Below are 22852 nucleotides of genomic sequence, written 5' to 3' on the forward strand. Positions count from 1 at the left end.
CTGCTGTCACCCAGCTCTGAGACTCTGGGCACATTCCTCTCCTTGCTGGGCCTTAATCTCTGCATCTGTGAGATGGAGCTGCACACTCGGCCTGCCTGACTCCCAGGGCTATTATGAGGTTCTAGGAACAGGATGGGACGTGACACTGTAGAGGAGAAATGCCACCAGGTGAGGGCACAATGCCTAAAGTGCCACCATGGCATTCGTAACTTCCAGGTCGTCTGCATTGCTCCCCTGGGCTAGGAGGTGGTGTTGTCAACAGATACGGTGAGCAGAGACGTGGTCATGTCCTCTTCCTCTCCCAGGCAGCTTTGGGGGCTCCAGGGACAGACAGGACCAGGGCCTGAATGTAGGGAACTGGCCTCCGATATGCAAAGAGTTTGCCAGGCCTGGCTGGAAGTTGCAGCTCAAGAGAAGATGTTTAATGCAAGAGGAGACAGGTCTCTACAGCCTGGAGGAGCTATCTGCTCCTTCCAAGGAGGAGATGAAGGAAGGAGGGGGCTGGGGAAGGAGGGGCGGAGGAGTGGGATTAAGCAGCCTGACTGGGCCATCCAGCTTGCTGGCGATGACTAAGTGTGGCTTTGCCTCAGTTTCCCAAGTGGCTTGAGGCAAAAGGGTCCCCAGAGCAGCTCTCCGAGTGGTCCCACGTCAGCGCTGGTACAAGAGTCTACTGGACACCACGATGTAGCCCTGAAGGACAAAGACAACCACGGGCCAGGTCAGAGGCCACACGAGGACCATAGGACCCCCAGCCACCCCATCAGCCTGGCTCTAAGTTCATGCTCTGCCACTCTTGCTGTGTGTGTCCCGAGGACAGTCGTTTGCCTCTCTGGGCCTCAGTTTCCTGCTGTCACTTGGGGGTGGTAAAAGCATCCGCTTCACGAGGCTACTATAAGGATGCAGCCAGATCACACGGGCAGAGCACTCAGTGTGCGGCTGGAGCTTGATTTGTGCTTCCTACGTGGTCAGGCTCATCTCTGTTTTATGACCCAGAGTTCAGACCACTGAGTATCTTCTCCAAGTCGAAGTCTTCCCAGCAGAGCCAGGCACTTCCCCCCATATGTCCCCTACTCTCTACACTGCACTGCAGAAACTTCCTGGGGGCCTGCTGATCTCTCTCTCATTCATTCATTCATTCATTCATTCATTCAACAAATCTTCATTGATCCTCTACTATGAGCCAAGCCTTGTGCCAGGTGTTGGGGACCCAGCAGAGGAAAAACCAGACCCAGTGCCTGCACTTGTGTAGCTCATACATGGTCCAATATGGTAGCTATTAGCATCTGGCTAATTCCAGTTTCTTCCTCTTATCCATGGTTTCATATACCCAAGTTTAACTATGGTCCGAAAATATTAAATGGAAAATTCTAGAAATAAACAATTCATAGGTTTTAAATTTCATGCTGTTCTGAGTAGCATGATGAAATCCCTTGTCATTTTGCTCTGTCCTACCCTGGATGTGAGTCATCCCTTTGTCCAACGGATCTACGCTGTACACACTACCTGCACCTCAGTATAGGAAAAACACAGTATTCAATATATACAGGTTTGGTACTATCTATTTGCAGTTTCAGGCATCCACTGGGGGTCTTGGAACGTATCCCCTGAAGATAAGGGGGACTACTGTACATTTACATTAAGTAAAATTAAGTAAAATTTAGAATTCACCTCCTCAGTTGCACTGACCACATTTCAAGTGCCCAATAGTCACGTGTGCCCAATGGCTGACAGTAGCTGCTGCCTTGGACATTACAGATTTCCATCCTTGCAGGAAGTTCTATCAGGCAGTGATGGTCTAGGGACCTTTGACATTGGTCCCAGGTGGCTGGATTTGGGAGTGCCAAGGTGGGTCAGCCACCGACCCTGCCTGATCAGGGAAGTCTTGGGGAAATTCCCACTAAAAGCCCTGCTCCAACGTGTGCTGATTGTCACTGCTTAGCGGGGTAGATCAGCCAGTCGCCTTGGGACCACTGTTCTTAGGCAATGAGGGCATCCTCCCTGAAAGACATCAGCCAGTTCCACTCAGGGGGTGTGAATGACACAGATGTTGGGCTTGAAGGGCCTTGCTTAAGCTTTCTGTCCCATGCATGTCTTACTGAATGAATTAGGAAGAATATTATCCTTTTATATCTCAGGTGAAACAGAAAGAAGTAGGATCTCACGCTGGGCAGTGGCGATTGAATTTCACCCTGGGCCCACAATTTCTGATCCAGGGAAATCCATTTTAGAAGAGTCAGGATCCCTCTCCCACCATCCGGCCTGTGGAGGTTTGTGTACAACGCTGGAAGAACCCCCTCTCTCATCCTCCCCCAGACACCACAGGGGCCGTGCCTATCCCAGGGCACAGAGTCATGGGACCACTGAAGGTCCAAATCCTCCGAATGTGGCCTGGTGTGATTTTGATCAGGACTGAAGGGTGGGTGAAACCCCTGCTCCAATGTCTCTTGACATCTGGAATTTTCCATCTCATTGCAGCCGATGATTCATGGCGTGGTCTGGGCAGGGGGCACTCCCAGGCCTGGCTGACCCTGGACCCCACTGAGTGCACTAGCAGGGAGGGAGGGAGAGAGGTGACGCCCCCGCCTCCCCGAGCCCAGCCTCCCTCCAAAGATGGAGGAGTCCCCTCTGGTCACACCCAAAGGCTCTCACCTCGTAGACAAAGATCTCAGGGGTGACGTACTGGAGGTTGACCACGTGGGGGAGTGCAACCCCCATGCCCAAGAGAGCTGTACGAGGGAAAGGAGAAATCAAGTTCCGCCTGGAGGCGGTAACGAAGTATCACCTGGAGCTGGCCACTTGCTGAAGTCCTCGTGTGCATCATGACACCGAGTTCCACAGATACGCAGGAGGTGGGAGCTGTTATTATTATATCCACTTTATAGAAGGGAAAACTGAGGCTCAGGGAGGGAACAGAACTTAGGTAAGACCACACAGCTGCTAAACAGCTGAGCCAAGATGCACGCACAGGCAGCTGGAATCCCAAGGCCACCCTCTTAGCTTCCGGGCCTAGGAGGTGGGAAGGGGCCGAGACCAAGCCTGGAGCAGGCATGGGGGGGCAGGAGGGGAACAGAGGGGCCACACTGGGGCAGAGGGCAGAGCTCACCATTGAGGTGGTCCAGCAGGGGCTTCTCAAACACAGCGCCCACGAGTGGCTGCACATGGTCCGTCTGCAGCCACGGAGCCAGGGAGATGGGGACCACAGGCCCGCCCCAGCGAGGGGCCAGGAGAGACACATGAACACACAGACAGACCGACAGATGGCAGAGGCACAGGGGAGGGAGGAGGACAGGTCACCCCTGTCCAGGCTTCAAGCAGAGCTCAGCTACTACCCCCAGGGTCGGGTCAGCATCAGGCCCCTGGGAACTGCTGACTGACTGACAGTCACTGCGTGACCAGCAGGTAGACCGGCTGCCCTTTTGGCGCCGACCAACAGACAGATCAACTGACCATGGACAGACTGATGGGCCACCCGACAAAGGAATGCACGGTGGCTGGTGGCCCAGGCACATCATGTGACTGAAAGAGTGGCCGACACTGTCTGACACTGGCCTCTACAGATCACTTACTATTGGCCTCAGTGATTCTTGGGCTGAGGGCAGGGCTGGCGAGCCATCGACACCCAGGCAGAGTGACAGGACAGCTGACTGACCCCACTGAGGAGCTGAGGCTGACTGACCGGCTGCCCCGCAGACAGACAGCCCGGGACAGACTGACTGTCCGATGGAGGGGCTGCCGCCTGACCACTGTCCCGAAGCGCCCGGGGAGGAAGCCTGATCAGAGCACACATGCGTGTGAGCACACACGCTCATGCTGCCTCTCCCCGGGCTCACGGCCTGCCCCACCCAGTGAGGGGGTCTCCGGAGACCCCAGCCCCATACTCACGTCAATGAAGCCCACATTGGAGGAGGCCACAGTGAGCTGGACATTCCTGAAAGGGAAGCAGAGGGGTTAAGAAAGGGGCCTAGTGCCCGCCACCCGTGTACCACGCCTGCTGCACCCCAAGCTCCTCTGACTGACACTGTGATGGGTGATTGCAGGCACGTTGCACAAAGGAACACACTGAGGCTGCTGGGTCCAGGAGGCCTCACTTACCCCAGCACAGATGTGGTCCCCCGAAGCCTCACCTTGGACACGGAGAGCTGGAGGCTCAGGTTCACTACCTGGACACGTGGGGAGAAGAGGGTCAAAGGGCACAGAGCCACGTGGGAACTCTCAGCTGGCCACCAACTACCCCAGTCTCCCACCCACCGCTGTATTCATTCAGGTGTTTGTGGAGCACAGGCCACTGGAGGAGGTGAACAGCAACCAAAGTAATCAGACAGGATCCTTTCAGAGAGTGGTGGGTGCCATGAAGGCAGAGTGGCGTTTGGAGAGATGGGGGCCATCTTTCTCAGGGTGGTCCCGGAAGGCTGCCCGGAGGAAGGCTGCAACATTTAATCTGAGACCTGAAAGATGAGGAGAAGCCAGCCATGCCAAGAGCCAGGGGAAGAGTGCCCTAGCCACAGGGTACGGCACATGCAAAGGTCCTGAGGCAGGAATGTCCTAGCACATGGAAGGAACAGCAAGGACCCCAGTGGGGCTAGAACAGAGCAAGTGAGGAGAGTGCAGGAGGAAGTGAGGTCTCCTTGAGAGTCGCCCACCCCCTGGCCAGCCCCACGCAGCCCACCTCACCCACCACATCGAGGGAGAAGAGGGACTGGAAAGCCGAGTTGGACGCCGGGGCCAGGACCTCCACGAAGGGCTGCAGCCGCAGTGTGGCGTTGTTGGTCCGGAGTGTGACTGTGGGTGTGGCACCCAGCCGCACCTTGAGTACCAGGGGCATGGGCTCAGGGAACTGACGGCCCACCTGGGGAGCAGAGGGGGAGAGAGGGAGGAGGGCACCTGGGGGCGAAGGCTGGGTGGGCTCTTTGCTCGTCATTCCTCAGACGCTGATCAAGCCACCGTTGTGCTGTAAGTGCCGGGGCCACAGAGGTGGGTTCACCCCCGGCCCCTGCCCTCAGGGACACCCAGTCTGATGGGTGGTCACATGAAGACAGGCACAACCTGTGTGATCTGTGCCAGGAGGGAGGGCAGCTCAGGGGCGTGAGAGCGCAAGGAGGCTCCTGGACCAGATGAGGGGTTTAGTCCTCCCCTAGAGGTAATCCCTGAGCTTGGACTTGAAGATGGATCAGGGAAAGGAAGCAGAAAAGACAGCGCAGGCAGAGGGTACCACTTGTGCACTGCACAGAGGGGAGAAAATGGCGTGACGTCTGGGCAGAAGGAGGGGCCTCCCCGAGACGGAGGAGATGCAGATGGAAAGGTAGGTGCTGGACCCCACGTGGAGCAGACATGAGCCAGCGAAGACCCCACAGCCCAGAGAGCCTCCCACCCAAATCCCGGGTCTCAGCCCCTGGGATGACCAGAAACATCACCAACCTCGGGGATGAGCTGGCCCAGCATGGACGTGTTCAGCAGGTTGTAATCTGACTTCTGAAATCAGCCCCCGACACATGACAGGTTTTAGGGCAGCCACTCCCCAAGCTAGGCCACCTCTTGCCTCCCCACCAACCCCGTCTAACCCTTCCAACAGCCACCCTGTGGCCCCAAAACTCCAGCTGCCCCACCCACCCATGATCTGGCCTCAGCACGGTCTCCCCAGGCTGGGCCACCGGGCACGTGTACCCCACGTGCCCTGGGCAGCAGGACCAGCTCTCACCAGCTGCCCTGTGATGTCCAGGTTGAGCGCACCAGCCTTCTGCAGCAGCAGGATGGCAGAGTCAAACAGGTCCTGGGAGAGGCCCACGGTTGCCATGGCACCCCTGGTGCCCACGTGCTGTGGCAGCACGAAGGGGGTGGTATCCACAGGCAGGACGATGGGTCTGCTCAGGAGGAAGAGAACAGCCTATGGGGTTGGGGGTGAGAAGGGGGAGAACAGCAGTGGGGCCTCAATAGGCAGGCAGCTCCATGGCAGATCCTGGGCTGTGAGATGCCGCCCAACCCAAGATGCCACATGTTGTCAGCCTCACACCTTTGCCTACGTGCCATGCTCCCACCTGGAAGGCTGTCCCAGCTCCTCTCCCCTCAACTCCCTTGCTCCTTTAGGAATCTTCCAGAACACTAAGGACTCCAGAGGCAACAAGACCCCAGCTCTGGGCTGACAAGGAGGCACTTACGTTGATATTCAAGGAAATGTAGTCATTGGTGATGGTGGGTGTGTCGATCATGGAGTAGTGAACCTGGGACTCTGGACCAATAGGGCTGAGGCCTAAATGAAACCAGGGTAAAGAACAAAAGATGGCATTCTTAGCATTATCCACCAATGCCAGACCCAGGCCAAGAAAAGAGGCAGGAAAAGGCCCTGCGAGTAAGCAAATTTAAGGAGCAAAATGCACACCCAAGATGCAGCCACTCACAAGCTGTTGACTGTTAGCTGAGATACAATTCTAACCGTTTTGGTTTCTGCTTTCCCAATCAGTGGAAGGCTAGAGATCCCAAATTAGAAGGAAGGAGAAGTGTCACTTCAGGCACAAATACCCCCTGCAAAAGGCAAGAAAGAACCAGAGAAAAAGAAGGGAGCTCACATTTATCAAGGTCCAGACCGCTGTAGGGTTTGGAACCCTTCACACACACACACACACACACACACATGCAAGCACACACACACACACATAGTTTGGTGAGTTCAGTCATGGCCCGATTGTATACCTGGTCCGTCTGATTCCAAAGCTACTCTCTCTCCACTTAAACACACCTCTCCTACAAGAACTCAGAAGGCACACCCCTTGGGGCCATTCAGCGCAGGAGCACAGCAGTGCCCGCCCGCCACAGATCCTTGGAGAGGCCCCCAGGGAGGCGAGCTGAGGACTCAGTTCCTATAAGGGTAGTTCCCCAAAGGCTCAAAATATTCTGACTGGGACATTTGCAAAGGGTGAGTCACTTGTGGGAAAGACATCTCTGGACACGACTAGACGGCGTGGCAGGGGAAGCCTCAACCTCGCTGTCAGGAAAGCCCTCTTAGCAAGAGCTCCTCCCCCAAAGACTCTGGATAACCAAGGTTTAAGTGTGCCTCTGTGTGTGTGTGTGTGTGTGTGTGTGTGTGTGTGTGTGCATTCAGATTTCTGTCTGATTTTCTACTGTCTCTTCTGGATTTCATTTTATTTTCTCTAATATTTTGGAAATTTATTATGGTAAAAGCAATATATTGATAGTATGACTCCATTTCTACAGATCAGTGGTGTCAAAGATGAAGGTGGGAGGAGCGGAGCAGCACAAAGAGATTTTGGGGGCTGGTGGAATGTCCTCTATTTCAAGTGTGGTGGTGGTTACACGACCATATGCATGGTTTTTTTGTTATTGTTTTTTTTTTAACATCTTTATTGGAGTATAACTGCTTTACAATGGTGTGTTAGTTTCTGCTGTATAACAAAATGAATCAGCTATACATAAACCTATATCCCCATATCTCCTCCCTCTTGCGTCTCCCTCCCACCCTCCCTATCCCACCTCTCTAGGTCGTCACAAAGCACGGAGCTTATCTCCCTGTGCTATGCGGCTGCTTCCCACTAGCTATCTATTTTACATTTGGTAGTGTATATATGTTAATGCCACTCTCTCACTTCGTCTCAGCTTCCCCTTCCCCTTCCCCGCATCCTCAAGTCCATTCTTTACGTCTGCGTCTTTATTCCTGTCCTGCCCCTAGGTTCTTCAGAACTTTTTTTTTTTTTTTTTTAGATTCCATATATAAATGTTAGCATACGATATTTGTTTTTCTCTTTCTGACTTACTTCACTCTGTATGACAGACTCTAGGTCCGTCCACCTCACTACAAATAACTCAATTTCATTTCTTTTTATGACTAATATTCCATTGTATATATGAGCCGCATCTTCTTTACCCATTCATCTGTCAATGGACACTTAGGTTGTTTCCATGTCCTGGCTATTGTAAATAGAGCTGCAATGAACATGTGATGACCATATGCATTTATTTGTCAAAACTCATAGTACTGGACACTACCAAAAATATTATATGTTTTTAAATGAATAAAAACATTAAAAATTGTAAAATAATGATACATATTTTTGTGGACATATAGAAAATTCTTAAAATATGGAAAAAATATAACTCAGAATCTCAAATTTATTTCTTTTTCAGTATTTTCTTTTACAGAAATAAACTTTCTCTCTCTCTCTCAAACTGGAGCAAAGCTATATATAGTTTTGTGTCCTTGTTTTCTTGACAGAGTGGTATGATAGCTTACTTAAAAGCAGAAGCTCTCATGGTAGACTGCCTCAGTTTCTGCATCTGTAAAATGGAACTAATAATGCTAGAGTAAAGCTCTTCTAATATTGTATTTTGCCAGGCATATGGCTAAGTGATCAAATGCCCCTTTAAACTACACTTTTCAATGGTTCCTGTCACTCCACGTTCCATGTGTACATGACTCATGTAAACAGTCCCCTAGGGCTGGACACTTAGGTTTCTTTTACTAGATTTTTAAAAATTCCTCAAAGACAAGGGCAAGAGCTGGTCTTTGGTATGAACCCAATTACAAGGCATCTTGACAGAGACAACCCCTCTGAGGGAGAAGGGAGAGACTAACGTTTATTGAGTTTATTGCACACCAGGTACATAACCTGTGCTGTCTTGTAGCAACACGTGGGAAAAGTAGAAATTTTGATTCCTATTTTTGGATGGAATGATTAAGCTCAGAGAGATGGAGTGACTTCCCTAAGGTCACACAGCAAGTGAGAAACAGGGCCAGAATTCACACCCATGTCCTTTGATTCCAAGTCCATTTTCTGTGGCCTCTCGGTACCTCCTATTAAGGTAATATTGGGATTGGGGCAGTGAGGGGAGTGGGGCAAGTCAAGCAATGTTCCCCAGACTTTGAGCCGGGCTGGGAAGTGTGAACAGAGCAGTAGGTGGACCGGTGAGGAGGATGAGAAAACCCAGGTGAGCTGATTCATGGAGGGCTCTGGCACCATGCTGAGGATTTTAGACTCAGAGCCTCTGATTTCCCACCTATAAATTGGGGATAATGATGCCACCTCATAAGACTGTGGTTAGACGTTTGCACAAGAAAGCCAAAGCTACCTTGATATAAAAATATTCACTAAAGAAGCCACCAAGGATAAACGTGGACCCTGCCAGACATCCCTCCTGGCTTAACACCAACATGTCGCCCCACACACCTGTCCCCACACCCTCCATTCCTGCACGCCTGTCCTGGGCTGTATGAGAGTTAGGTGCAAACCCCTGACTCAAAGGCAGAGCCAACGGATTGCCAAGTGCAGCTGCCAACAGTCTGCGGCTCTGGATTTCACAAAGTCAATGACAGTAACACAGAAGAAACACCAGAATCCCAGGCAAAGCCATCGGGTAGAAGAAGGTGCACTTCAAACAGGAGCAGCTTCAAAATAGGTTTGTGAAAAACCAGAGGATGCCCTGGATTATGCTCGGGGCTCACTGAGAAAATATTACCCCCCAATCAACAGAGGATGCATTCTTTGATCAGTCTGGGGATGGGTGGGTAATTGCCAGTGTCGTTCTTCAATATTGATAAATACCCCTAAAAAGATGAAGCTGACCAACTTTTGTAGCTTTTAGTTCCATATTGTAAGTTGAGAACCTGCCCAAGCCTTGTTTAGGATGCATAGTTCTAAGCAGACTATGTGTAGGGCTGGGAGCCCCTGGGACTCTGTCAGCAGCGGTGGAGGAAGGTGTGCGGGCGGTGGGGAGGTGACCAGTGACTGATGGGAGTTGGTGGATACAGACCTCGTCTCCTGCCCCTCAGGTAGGATCACACTAGGCATGTTCAACTCAGTCCCCAGTGGGACCCCTGTGGGAGTGAGCCCCAGGTGCCCCCAGCGGCGCCTGTCCCTCCCTGTCTCACAGCCCCCTCCCTAACCAGTGCTCCCTAGGACCAACCCCCGTTTGAACCACTTGCACTAAAATCCACATCTCAGGGTCTGCTTCTGGGGGGACTAGTCTGACAGTGGCCTTGTCCTGGTACACTCCTAGCGCTCCCTGGATAACGAGGATCCCTGGAAAAATCAGGCGTGGAACAAGGCTGATGGAAAGTGCAGAGGGGGGGAGTCTTGGCTCTGGGCCCCTGCGGGGTGGTGCGTGGCCCCTGAGGTGGGAAACAGGTGCATGGGCACTTGGGAGCAGAAGAGCTTGAGTTCTGTCGAGGATGTGCTGAGTCAGAGGAGCCTGTGGGACCTCCAGGAGGAGATGTCCAGGAGGAGGAGGAATATAAGGGCCTGAGCCCTGACTGTGGGGGACAGGAAGAGAGTCCAGCAAAGAATGTGGGAGATGTGGCAGCTAAACCAGGGGAGGATGGGGTCCCTGAATCTCCAGGCAGGGGACGAAGCAATTGCAAACTGAGATGTACCCCCCACCAACACACACACACACTAAACATTCAAAGACTTGTTCTAGAATTTGGAGAGTCCCATATTCCACCAATAATGGTTCAGTCATCCTATGATTGACCTCCCAATGGTGGACCCTGATGCAAAGCTGGGGTCTTTGAAGGGTCATGGGGGCCCCAGAGGATCTCAGAGGCCCCAGGCCCTCCCCCTGGGCTCCCAGTCTTACCAATTAAAGTGCCCAGGTGGACATTGAAGCCCTGCACCAGGTTGGAGATTCTCAGGCACAGCTGCAGAAAGACAGAGGCGGCCGGGTTAGGGTGGCACTCAGGGTGGGAGGGGGTGAGGCTAGGAGGGTCTAGAGCCCTGTCTAGAAGCTCTCCCAACCCAGCCACCAAGGAGCCCTTCCTTCCTCCACCAGCCAGTGGGCATCTTCCAGCACCTCCTCTGGGCCCTGGGGATTCAGAGGGGAAGCTGGGGCCTGCGGGCGCTGAGGAAAGGGCAGGGGCTGTGGGACACAGCAGAGGTGGCCACAGCTAGGCCCAGGGGACTGAGGCCGGTAGCCTGATGCATTGGGGCCCAGAGGCCAGCAGGTGGAAGGGTGCCACGTGCAGTGGGGGCAGGCAGTGGTCAGCCAGCCAGGCCAGGGGACTGGAGTCCTGCGGGGCCAGTGGGCCACCAGAGAAGTGGAGGAAGCTGGGGTCAGTGTGACAGAGGTGAGACAGAGGGGAAACTGCAAGGCCGGGGGCGGCCACAGCTGGTCCAGGCCAGAACTGGTGAGGCTGAGCCAGGCGAAGCCAGGAGGCACAGGAGAGGGCCGGGTCAGGCTGTACTGCCTTCAGCCCTCCAGCCTCAGTGTTCTCATCTGCAGTATGGGGACGCTGAGGCCTGCCTCTTGGGCGTGTGGGATGGCGCACAGTGGGTTGACTTGGTCTCCACTCATGTCCCTTAAAAGAGGTGGGAGTGGGGTGGGAAGGGGCAGGGAGGGAGAGTTGGCTCCCCTGGGACAGTGGGACCCTGGCCCCAGGGCCACCATCGCTCACCAAGTCAACCACCCACAGACAATGGCAGGAGCTAAAATAGCAACGGTAACAGCAGCACTCACTCTCCCCAGACTGTTGTAAAGTCTCCACAGACGGTAATGCACTCAGCCTCCACAGCCAGCCCGCCAGGGACTAGGGACATTCACTCTCTCTGCCTGACAGATGTGGAAGGAGGGGCAGAGGGAGGCTAGGTGACTTGTCCAAGGTTCACAGCTGGGAAGGAGGGGACCAGGATTGGAAGCCAGGTCACATCTGGCTCTGGTGCCCAGGCCCTCGCCCGCTCGCACTGTGTTCTCTTTTCACAAGCCACGCAGCCCCGAAAGCACCGTCCCCACCCCACGCTCCAGCTCGGCCCTGGGGCTGGTCCGAGAAGATGAGCCCCCCTCCCCTGCAGCCCCAAACCCACGCCCTGCTTGGGTCCCCACGTCATTGCACGGGACCGTTGCCCCAGCCTCTTCCCTGCCCTCATGGGGAAATTGGGGGAGCCCCGCGAAGGGCCTTCTACTGAAGAAAAAAGAAAAGCACTAGCACCCCACCTCCCCCGTGCCTGTGATCCCCGGTTCATTAGCCACGCCTGGAGGTAGCGACGCCCGCCTTCCGCGGGGTCTGGCGGAAGGTCCTTTACCTTGTTCTGCAGCACAGCTTTGATGTGATTCTGCAGCGGGGCCAGCAGCGCAGGGGCTGTGCTGAAGAAGAGACCAGAAGGACCCCTGAGCTCCAGGTGGGCACGTTGGGGCCTGTCTCTCCACAAAACCACAGGTCCCAGAGAAAAGACTATCCCCTCGGCCGGGGACCAGTGATTCCCACTCCACACCCTGCCACGTGCCAGGCACAGTACAGGCACGACTGTCCCCACAGAGGAGGAACTGAGCTGCCAAGAGGGGGGTCATTGGTCTCAAGGTTCGGAAGTGGCCGAGATGCGAGAATGAGGCCAGGCTCGAGGGAGACAGAGGGTGTTGCAAAAGCCGGACACGGCCACGTCCTTGGCCAGCTGGCCTCATGGCCACTGAGCCCGGTGAGGGGTGGTGGGGCTGGTGGCCCGGGTCTGCTTCCTGCGTGGGCCCCATTTCTCTGTGATGCACCTACTAAAGTCCCTTCCTCATTGAGAGGTGGGTCTGAGTCCGTGTTCCTCTGCGCGGATCCATTGGCAATCACGGTTCTTTGGTCTCCTAAAATGCTGACCTTAGCCACTTCCCAGCCTCACTGAATGGCCTCTTGGGGAGGTGGGAGGATGGCATCTATGTTCTCAACAGCATCAAACTCTGGGCTCCATCTCCCCGTCAATGAACCACGAGCAGCCCCTGCCCATGAGGACCATGAGGGGTCGTGGGGGGTTGTGAGTTACACGGGCTGCTCATGGGACCCTGGTGGGAATAGATTTACACCCAAGTCTTCTCTGAGGAAGAAGTCCAGTCTTTGTGTAAATGTCGCACCCTCTTAAGTCTCTAAAATACTCAACCACCTCACAGTGAGCCCCCATCCACGGGCGGGAAGGTGTAGACCTAATGCAGAGGAATTCACAGCGGTTGGGTTTGCCAGGCTGCCAGGGTTTGAACCCGTTTGCCAGCCGTGTGACCTTAGGCAAGTCACTTAACCACTCTAGGCCTCTGTTTGCTCTCCTGTAAAATGAGGGAAATGCTTCCACCTACCTGGTAGGACTACTGTGAGGTGATGCACAGAAAGGGCCCAGAGCACACCCAGCCCACAGCAGGTGCTCTGGAGGTAGAGCGGCTGTCAGTTTTAGATGCCAATAGGAGCAGCCACCTGACTCACGGGGAGAACCTGGAGGGTCCCAACCCCACCGTGGGCCTCAGACTCCTCATCTCTGCGGGGAGGGGCAGCCCTCTGAGGTCCCTAACAGCGGCTGCCAGCCCAGACTCCCTCCCCATATAGTATGTTAATGGCCAGTGTGCACTGTCATGTGGTGCAGGGCAGTAGTGGGGACATGGGCTCTGGCCACAAACTCACTGTGTGACCTCAGGCAACTTCCTCCCCCTTTCTGAGCCTCAGTGTGCTCAGCCATAAAATAGGTGTGATACCGAGGGGGCGGGTGGGTGCGGTGCTCAGGTCCGTTTTGGTGATTGGATGAAGTAGAAAGTTCAAGAAATGACATCACGGCCTCGGTGTCTGGGATCCTGCAGCCCAGCCCCCAACAGGCACCCACCTGTTATGGCCATCAAGCACGATGGCTTTGTCAAAGAGAGAGAAGCAGCTGGAGATGCTGACCACAGGGGTCCCGATGGAGCCCTGGCTCACAGGGGTGTCGGCCAGCAGTGCCATGGGTAGCATCAGATGCAGGGGCTCTGGGACACTGCAGGGACACCAGTTCTGAGCCACAGGGGCACTGTGGCCCAGCAAGCCCACATTGACTGATGCAAGACGCCACAACCACCGCCCTCCCCGCCAGCAAGAGCCTGCTGACCATTTAACACAGGCAGGGCCTGCACTCAACATGAGATGGCCCCACCTGGGGCAGGCCGGATGCTCTCCCAAACTCCACTCAGGGTCACAGACATTGCAGCAGCTGACCGTGAACTCTGGCTCCCTGTACCCTCTTACTGCGACACCCTGGGCCAGTCATTCCCCTTGCTGAGCCTCAGTTTCTTCTTCTGTAAAATGGACACAAGATAGGTGGTACCTATCTCACAGGGCTGCTGTGCTGAGTTTTCTAGGAGACAATCATGTGAAAACATCCTGCTTGGAGCCTGGCCCCCAGTGAGCCCTCTCAAATGGCAGTGTCAGCTCAGAGGAGTTAACATAAGAATGTCCAGCTCCAAGTTTGAAAATTAAATGCATATAAAGTGACTGATGCACAGAAATAATTCTAATATTTTATTGAACATCTACTATGTGCCTTGCACTGTGAAAGGGTAATGTAATTTTAATCACAGTAATGAATCCATTCACTGCAACCTTCATAGCCATGCTGCAAAGTTTCATTTTGTTTTGTTTTGTTTTTACAGAGGAGGAAACTGGGGGTCAGAGAAGTGAAATGATTCTGCCCAGTTGCATAGCTGTTGAGTAGGGTCTGGACTCTCAGAAATTCTCTCACTGTCTCCCTCCCCACTGGAGGCTGGGAGAGAAGACACTGGAGAGAGGGTGCTGGACAGAGAGTCAGAAGGTCTGAGTTCGGATCCTGGAAGTTGCTAAACGCCCTCCTCTCACTCTGCCCTCGGAGAGTTCTTGAAAATTCTCCCGCTCCCAACAAGGAGGTTCACTCACCGAAAGATCTTGAAAGTAAAATTGGTGGCTGCCAACAAGTGTATTCCAAAGCCAGCAATAAATTTCAGCTGAAGGTGGGGCACATGGACATTCAGAATCTGAATCCTGCAGGGTAGGAATCAAAGTGACAGGGTGGCCCCCTTTAAACCACAGAATCAACTATTGGGTGGGTGCTCTGAGCACACCCACACAGCTGGTGTTTATAAAGGACATTCTGACAACTAGAACTAAGGGATGAGGAAGAAGTAGTGAGTTCTCCATCATAGAGGGCATGCAAGCCAAGGTTAGCCAACCAACCAGTAGGGAAAAGATGCAGAGAGGACCCCAGCATTGGGCATGAATTGGGTGAGATGATTACTCAGGTCTTGGAGGGATTTTAGTTTCTGACAGGGGTCTGGAAAGCTGGGAAGGTAGGGAAAGAAAGACTCTGGCATCTACAGAAGGCAGAAATTCCCTCTAGTCAACAGCTTTGGCCTGTAGCCCTCCAGCAATGGGAAACTCACTCCCTTCAAAGCTGCTTGTTCTGACTGCTAAGCGCTCTCCAGCTAACCTAAGATTTCTTTTTTTTTTCCTAAATGAAAGCCATTTTTTTTTCCTGCACAGTAGTTAGTTGTGGGGAGCACTAGAAAGTGGTATAAATTTTAAAAGTCACGTCAAAACACTCTCACTGTTAGCACTTGGGTGACATCTTTCCATGACTCTCCTTAGGACACAGGCTGACCTAGAACCTGCTTCTTTTCACTGGACAACCATTCTGGATGTGTTCCCACATCTACAAACAAGGACTCTTGGAGCTGTTTTCAAACACCCACATGATGTCCTCTGTGTGGCCAGACTGCAAATCATTTAGGGATCCTCAGTTGTTGGGTACTGACGTTCCCAGCCACCACATTATCAGCCACACCACGAGCGGCAGCCCAGCCCTACCCTAAGGTCTCAAACTGGGGGCTTCCACGCTAGCTGTCTTTTCACCTACCCAGTGTTTGAAAGTTTTAAATGATTTTTAATTAGTTGCCATCATTCAAAACTTGATAGATTTTAAATATACAAGTATGGTTCTGGGATCTCCTATGACAATGCACAGAGTGATGCAGCTCTCGATGCTTTGCACTATTTAAAGATCATAGCAGAAAGAAAGTCAGCTTGGAGCAACTGAGAAAACCCCTCAGCAGCACATGAAAAGTTCTGCTTTCACTCCTTCCCAAGTAATAAATCGTTTACTAAATGTTTCAGTTTGTCTGTTGTTTCTAAATCTCTTCACAGAGTCCATCAACACCCCGGATCAGATTTAATTATCTCCAAGAAGTTGTTATTAAGCTCTTTTTAATGGCTTCAACTTTGTATCGGTGTATTGCATTTATAAACTTTGTACCATAGGCAGATTGTAGCACCCATTTTACAATGCTACCTCTGAAGAAGGAAGAAACTGCATGTTTGTTGCTGATGATGATGATCACAATGATGAAGAAATAAAATTATTGCTAGCAAGAGTCAAAAAATACATATGGCTTCTTATAGGAACATATATATTCATATATACATATATGAGTTCTTATACATATATAATATACACACACACACACACACACATATGTATATATGGATTCTCTTGGAAATCCAGAGTCCTGGCTATAATGAGTCTGCGTTCCCACAATTAGCCCAGCCCCTAAAAGTGTCTGAGTTTGAGGTGCCCCCACCTACCTCTGCCTTTGAGCCTCTCTGCATTACAGGGGGCTGTAGGGGTAAATTAGGCTCAGATCTGTGTCCAGATTCAGTGTCTGGCTTTTGGAGGAAGTAGCCAAGGGTCTTGCCAGCCCTGGGGACCCAGGAGCCACAGTCTTGGCCCCTGGGTGTAGAAATCTACTAATTAAGAGGCACCAGGTCCCCATGCCTGGTCCCATCTCGTAAATCCTCCACTCAGCCGGCAGGTGGGAGTATCTAACCTGGGGAGGGAAGCACTCACCTGGTGGGCTGGAACACCCCTCCACTCCAGTCCTGGAAATGCGGAACAGTGACCTGCAGGGCGCGCTGGAGAGGGGCTTTCCCGGCTTCAGCCACTGAGGGGCCAGAGCAGGGTGAGGTCAGGTTGTCCTCAGGAGCCACCGAGAGAGACCACACTGCCCACCATCCTCCCCACACCTTGGGCAGAGAGAACTCAGAGATTGGAAGGGGTGGCCTTGTCCACGGGTGCATGGGGGGCCACTTGGCTCCCCATGTGCCCACCTTGGGTGCACGACCCCACCAGGCCCCTCCAGACGTGCCTTTCCGCCTCTCTCACTTCTGCCTCTCCAAATTCTACGTGTCCACCCTCTCCTCGAAAACAGTAACACCCTGTGCCCTTTTGCAAGGATCTGATCAGACCCCACCTCCCCGGGAGCCGCCACAAGCCCCCAGGCAGAAGGAGCATTTCCCCGTCCTGGGGGGATGGGGTGGGGACCGCCTCACCTGGAGGCTGAGGGCTCTGGAGTCCCTCAGATTCTGGGTGCAAACCCCAGCTCTGCCACTCACTCTCTGTGTGGCGGCCCTGTGCCTCATGTCCCCTGCTATTCATCTGCAATGACTAGAATGGTGCCTGTCACATGGGGTCCTTGTAAAGACTGACTCAGTTCACAGGAAATGTTAGCTCCCATGGCTATTTGTTTTTTGCAGTAATAATGGCTAGCACTTCTACAGTGCTCTTCTGTGCCAGGCACTGTTCTGAGGGCTTTAGTTTTCCTCAAAATTCTATGACGTCAGTACAATATTAGGCCCAGTTTTCCGAGCGCTGAGCACCCTAGCCAGGAGAAGTCAGATCTGGGCCAAGGCCCCCGGCCCTCAAGGCCCTGGACTTCCTCCCGTACCTGGGCTGCTGGGCTGACAGAGGCGCTAACTAAACAATTAAACACGAGCAGAATTAAAATGAGAGGTTGTGGTGCAAGAAGGGAGCATCAAAGGAGGAGCCCAGAGGCCCGAACTTCCCTCAGACTCGCTGTGGGACCTGGGGAGTCCCTGTGCCCCTCTGGGTCTCAGTTTCTGCAGACCCTAGAGCATAAAGGTGGTGGTCTCCATGCTCCCGAGGAGACCTGAACGTCTCCTGCCTGACCGTCTGCGGCTGAGCTGAGATTCACACCCAGGCCTCTGGACTCCATCCACAGTGCTCCCCTGACACAGGCTTGAACCCTGGGGCTTGCGGGATGGGACGGGTGTAAAAAGCCACCATCCCGGCCATGGAAGAGGTGTGTGCAGTGTGTTCTCGGCAGTTTGTTTCCGCTGAGAACAAACAGGCAGGTGCACCCGGGAGGGCTGTCTGGGGACAAAGGAGGCTCACACAGCACAGCAGAGGGAGGGACCCAGGGGAGGGCAGCAGGCCTCCTTCCCTGCCTGCAGTCATCCATGTGCCACTCTAACACGGATCACTGACCCCTTTCACTGTCTGCCCATGTGCCCGGATGCAAGGTTCCGGAAGGCTGTGTGTGCCCCATGGGGACCCTGCAGCTTCCTTGAGCCACTGCCTCGCTGCTTTGTGGCCTGGGACCCCTGAAAGTCCCCTCCACTGTCTGACCTGAGTTTCTCACATTGTTATCTGAGTTTGGTCTGGCCTTGGGGAAAAGAGCTTCTGATCTCTCACCGCTGACCCAGCGTTGGTGGGATCCCAAAAGCCTCCACGGGGACAGCTGGTGGGCAGCTTTTGTCCCTTCCTGGGCCTAGATGTCCTCATTTTGCCCTCTGCCCTAGGACTGGACAGGACTTGGAAGGAGGGAACAGAGACATGGGACACAGGCCTCGCCCAAAAAGGGCCCAGAGAGGGGCTGGTTCTCACTGTGAGCCCAGCAGCGCTAGATGTGCCTCTCCCCAGCACGCATGCGCATGCAGGCCCCCAGGCATACGTACACTCAGGGTGCACAGCCACAGCGGTACACACGTTCAGGCCTGCACTGTGGCCCTCGCACACAGGCCAGCGGTTAGGCACCCTCCCCAACACACGTGGGCACATCTCCATGGATTTTCAAACTCATACCAGACGCACACAAGCAAAAGGAGCCCCTCACACCGACCCATCCTCACATCACTCGGGCACGGGAGCACATGTGCACACCGGGCACGGCATGTAACTCCCACTCACGCATTCATTTATTTATTCATTAATAAATACTTGTTGAGCAGCACTGTCTGGGGGCCAGGGACGCAGCGGCAGAAGAGAGAAAATCCAGGTCCCTGTGGGGCTTTGAGCTCATCGATGCACGCGTACACTTAGGATCGTACACACACGCACAGACATGGGCTCACAAGCACATGCTCATGCAGAGACACACGCAGGACAGCCTGGTGGCACGTCTCTTACCGTAGCTCAGCACTTCCTTGTTGAGTCTGACCACGGTGTCCGGCCTGGAGGCACCGACCATGGGCAACAGCAACGCCAACAGCAGGCCCAGCCCGCGTGCCCGAGCCATGGCGGCCCTGGCCCCTGCCCCCCAGGATCTGTGCGCTGGGGTGGGGACAAGCATCAGGGAACTTGTCCAGAGCTGTCCCACCCTGGGCGGCTTAAACCTACCCCAGCCAGGACGTCACAAGCCGTGAGTGGTGATCCCAGCCCTGCTCACGACCCGCCACACATCAGGTTTTGCATCTCTGCATGGGGAAGAATCCCCTTCCCAGCCTGCTTCATCAGGAACCACGGGGACATCTGGTCTGGAAATGGCCCCCAAGGCCCAGAGAAGACATGGCCTTGCCTAGGGCCACACAGCAAACTAGGACCCGGTGCGTGCAGGACCCAAGTTGTGCCAAAGGAGGATGGAGAGACTCCCAGATGTGGAGACTGAGGGCAGCTTCCTGTCCCAAGGAGGGAGCCCAGGCCCAGCACCCCAAGGCCCAGGCCTGTGTCGTCTGATGCCAGGAATCCAACCCAGCCTGGTGCCCAGTTGTCCGAACCCAGCCAGAGGACCCAGGGTGGTTCCCATCCTCATCTCATCCTGTGCCAAGTGAGGTATGTCCTAAGTGTAGGCCTCTCACATGGCCCCCGGCCCCTCCCGACCCAGCCCAGCTGGGTGGACTTGGGGAGAGGGAGTCAAGCGGGACCGGGGGGCCACTGCTCAGATGGGTAACTAAGGCCCAGTGAGGCGGCACTTGCCCAGTGTCCCACAGCAAGACCAGGGATGCACCCTTCTGCAGAAGGTTTTTGGAAGTAGCATCCCCACTGAACAGATGGAAAAGTCAAGGCTCCTCCCTGGAGGAGTGCCAGCCCCATCTCCGTTCCTACCTCAGGCAGTTCCCGGGGTAGGTGGATTCTCAGTCCCAGCCAAGCCCTCCGCGGCCCGGGGCAGGTGCGGAAACTGCTTTATGAGGCTCCCCGGTACACAGGGCCCACTGGGGGGTATCCAGGGAGGGGCAGGTTTGCTTGTGGTTGCAAGTGTTTTCCCTGCAAACATGGCCTTTGCCAAAGTGTGTGATCCCACGTGTGCGGGGGGGCTGCCACGTCCACGTAGCAAGCCCGCTGCCAACCACTGCAAGACCCTGGGGCCGGGCAGCTTTGGGGCCTCAAAGATCAACAGATCTCTAGAAGGAAGGCTGCCCCCGGGAGGTCCCCTCTTCGCCCCTGGGCCAGGCCCAGGAGGAAAGGGATGCCCAAAGCCAGGAGGATGACTGACCTCTGCACCTGCGCCTCCACGCGGAAACCCAGCTCTTCTAGGAGGCGCAGGAGGCTACCTGAGCCCCAACCGACTGAGCCCTGTTCCTGGTCACGTACTTCACCCTCATCAGACGTGGAACCCGAACTCAAAGGGCGGCAGACGAGAGGGTGTGGAGGACCCAGTGCTGCTACTTAACACTCAGCCTCTCTCCAAATGCACATCCCACTCACAGAGGGCTGAGCCCATCTGCTCTTTCCGCGTTACAAACTCCAGCCTCCGCCTTGGCTATACGGGGCCCAAGGAACTGTGTGTGCCCCTGAATGGGTTTGTCTATACATGAGCGTCTGAGGGGTATATGCGTCCTTATATGTGTGTGTGGTTGTGTGTGCGTAGTCATGCATACACACGTGTACTAGGTCATAATTACTGGCATCAGAGGAAAGTGTGTGTTTGTGTGTGGGTGTGCACATGAAATGGACGTGTTGCCATCTTAGTTTATGGTGTCACATGCCTGTTTACATGAGTGCAGGTGTGGGGAGTTTTGTGTACAATATGTTTAAGTGGGCTTAGTATACTGAGTGTGTCTGTGGGTCTGTACGTGTATGTATATGTGTATATAGTGGACTGGTTCCTGACATTCGGGGTATGCATATGTGTTTGTGTGTGTACATACAGGTGTGCACAGTAGGTGATGGCAGAACTACAGGGAAGACCCCTCCATTCCTCTGCATGGCTCACCTGGGGTACAGACACAAGGGGCCCCAGGTCCTCCCTCCAGAGCCCTCCATGGCTCCCACTGATTCCACACCAGCCCATATACCAGGCCCAGAGTCCAGGCCCACCCGTGGTGGGTCCCCACTAGTGCCCACAGAGCTGACAGGAAGTACAGAAACCAGCAGGCCCTCCCCTTAGAGACCAGAGTTCCCCTGGACCAGCCCTGCCTCCTAGCCCATGCTCCCCTGTCCCATTCTTTAGGCAAAAAGGAATGAGCGGAGCCAGCTGCATGCTCCCTAATATCCTTCTTCTGGCCTCAGTTTATCCACTGATGCATAAGACCAGCCCTCCTGGTCTTCGCTGTAGCCGAGGCAAACAGCAGACTCAGCGGAAAGCAGCACAAATATTGACCAAAGCCACTCGCAGTGTTTGTTCTCGGCATGAACACTTCCTCTTCCTCCACATTTCAAGCACCAGGGGACATTGGGTGACAGCCAGTAGGAACAAAGGAGAGAGATTCTCACCAGCCCCTCCTCCCAACCATCAATGACAAGCACTGTTCCATGAGCACCCGCTATGTGCAGGCTATTCTGCAGCCACTTTACCCTCCACCCCGAGAATAGGAGCTGCTTCTGCTCACCCCTGTGCTTAACAAATAGCAGGTGCCTAATAAATACTTGTTCGATGAATAAATGAATGCACCAATGAAAGGCCCTTGTAACAATGACAGTGGCAGCATTTCAGGGCTTCCCCTTCACCAAATATTCTTCAGGGCACTGTCTTAGTTTCCTATTGCTGCTATAACAAATTACCACAAACTTAGTGACTTAAAACACAGATTTATTACCTTAACAGTTTTGGATGTCAGAAGTCCAAAATGGGTCTCCCTGGGCTAAAATCAAGGTATTGGCAGGGCTTTGTTCCTTTCTAGAAACTCTAGAAGAGAATCCACTTCCTGGCCTTCATTCCTTGGCTCATGGTTCCTTCCTCCATCTTCAGAACCAGCAAGTTAGGCTCCTTATGCTGTCATTTCTCTCCTCTTCTGCCTCCCTCTTACACTTATAAGGACCCCTATCATTACCCTGGGCCCACCTGGATAATCTAGGATATTCTCCCATGTCAAGGTTAGCTGATTAGCAACCTTAATCTCATCCACAAGCTTCAGTTCCCCTTACGTAACCTAAAATATTTACATGTTCAGGTTTTAGTATGTGAGCCTCTTTGGAGGACAGTTACTCTATTTACCACAGGTACTTAGCCTGCAATTTGAGCAACTGCCACCAGGGGGGCAGAAGTGAATTCATTTTTAGCTCCACAATCCAAATAGGCTCTTCACAGGCAGGACTGACCGAAAAACCACAGCCAGACATTCCCCTTCTGTATGCTTTTCTTTTTCACCAGTAAAAAGCAGAACTTTATTAAGACAACAACACATAAACGTTGTTTTGTATTATGTAAAATACAAAACACCAGGGAGAAACTCGGCATTACATAATAAATACGTGTACAGCCTAAGAATGTGGGAAGCTTGGGGCAGAAAGGGGCCTGGGAGCAAGAAAAAGCATGGCCTGGATATTGGCATGCCAGGTCTCTCCCCTGTCCAGCCCCTGAGTCCCTGGCATGACCCTTCCTTTTTTGAGACCTCAATTTCTCCATCTTTAAAGTGGAAAGTTGGTCAGAATGGGTTCCTCCAAGGGGAAGTTCCAGAGCCAAGCTAGAGACTGGGCTGACCATCCCCACCTGCTCTGTGAGGTCACAGTGCCAACAGCTCCCCTTGACCCAGGGAAGATTCCACATGGCACCTTCTAGGGAACGCTAGGAGGTGGCAGCAGAAGTGGCCACTTCCTCCTCACCGACTCCCAGAGAGCCCTGCCACCAATTCCCTGTCCTAGAGAAGGACATCGATGCCCCGGTC

General features: G+C 53.7%; 1 protein-coding gene across 2 annotated transcripts; it reads right to left on the reverse strand.

Annotated features, from left to right (window-relative positions):
- Positions 1-400: 400 nt before the first annotated feature.
- BPIFB2 (BPI fold containing family B member 2) lies at positions 401-19954 on the reverse strand. Of its 2 annotated transcripts, XM_082360537.1 has the most exons (16): positions 19854-19954; positions 18939-19082; positions 16581-16674; positions 14618-14722; positions 13560-13706; positions 12021-12081; positions 10582-10642; positions 6153-6244; positions 5696-5881; positions 5416-5469; positions 4676-4846; positions 4093-4160; positions 3883-3928; positions 3104-3167; positions 2650-2726; positions 401-690 (listed from the first exon to the last, which is right to left on the reverse strand). In XM_082360537.1, exons 2-16 carry the CDS (start codon positions 19045-19047, stop codon positions 649-651), a joined length of 1377 nt encoding a protein of 458 aa, XP_082216663.1. In that variant the 5' UTR covers positions 19048-19082; positions 19854-19954; the 3' UTR covers positions 401-648. The 2 variants fall into 2 exon arrangements, with proteins under 2 accessions (XP_082216663.1, XP_082216664.1); XM_082360538.1 differs by lacking the exon at positions 5416-5469.
- Between the last annotated feature and the right edge of the window lie 2898 nt (positions 19955-22852).

The sequence above is a fragment of the Balaenoptera borealis genome, assembly GCF_965194805.1.
Source record: "Balaenoptera borealis genome assembly, chromosome: 16".
Taxonomy (NCBI): Eukaryota; Metazoa; Chordata; class Mammalia; order Artiodactyla; family Balaenopteridae; genus Balaenoptera; species Balaenoptera borealis.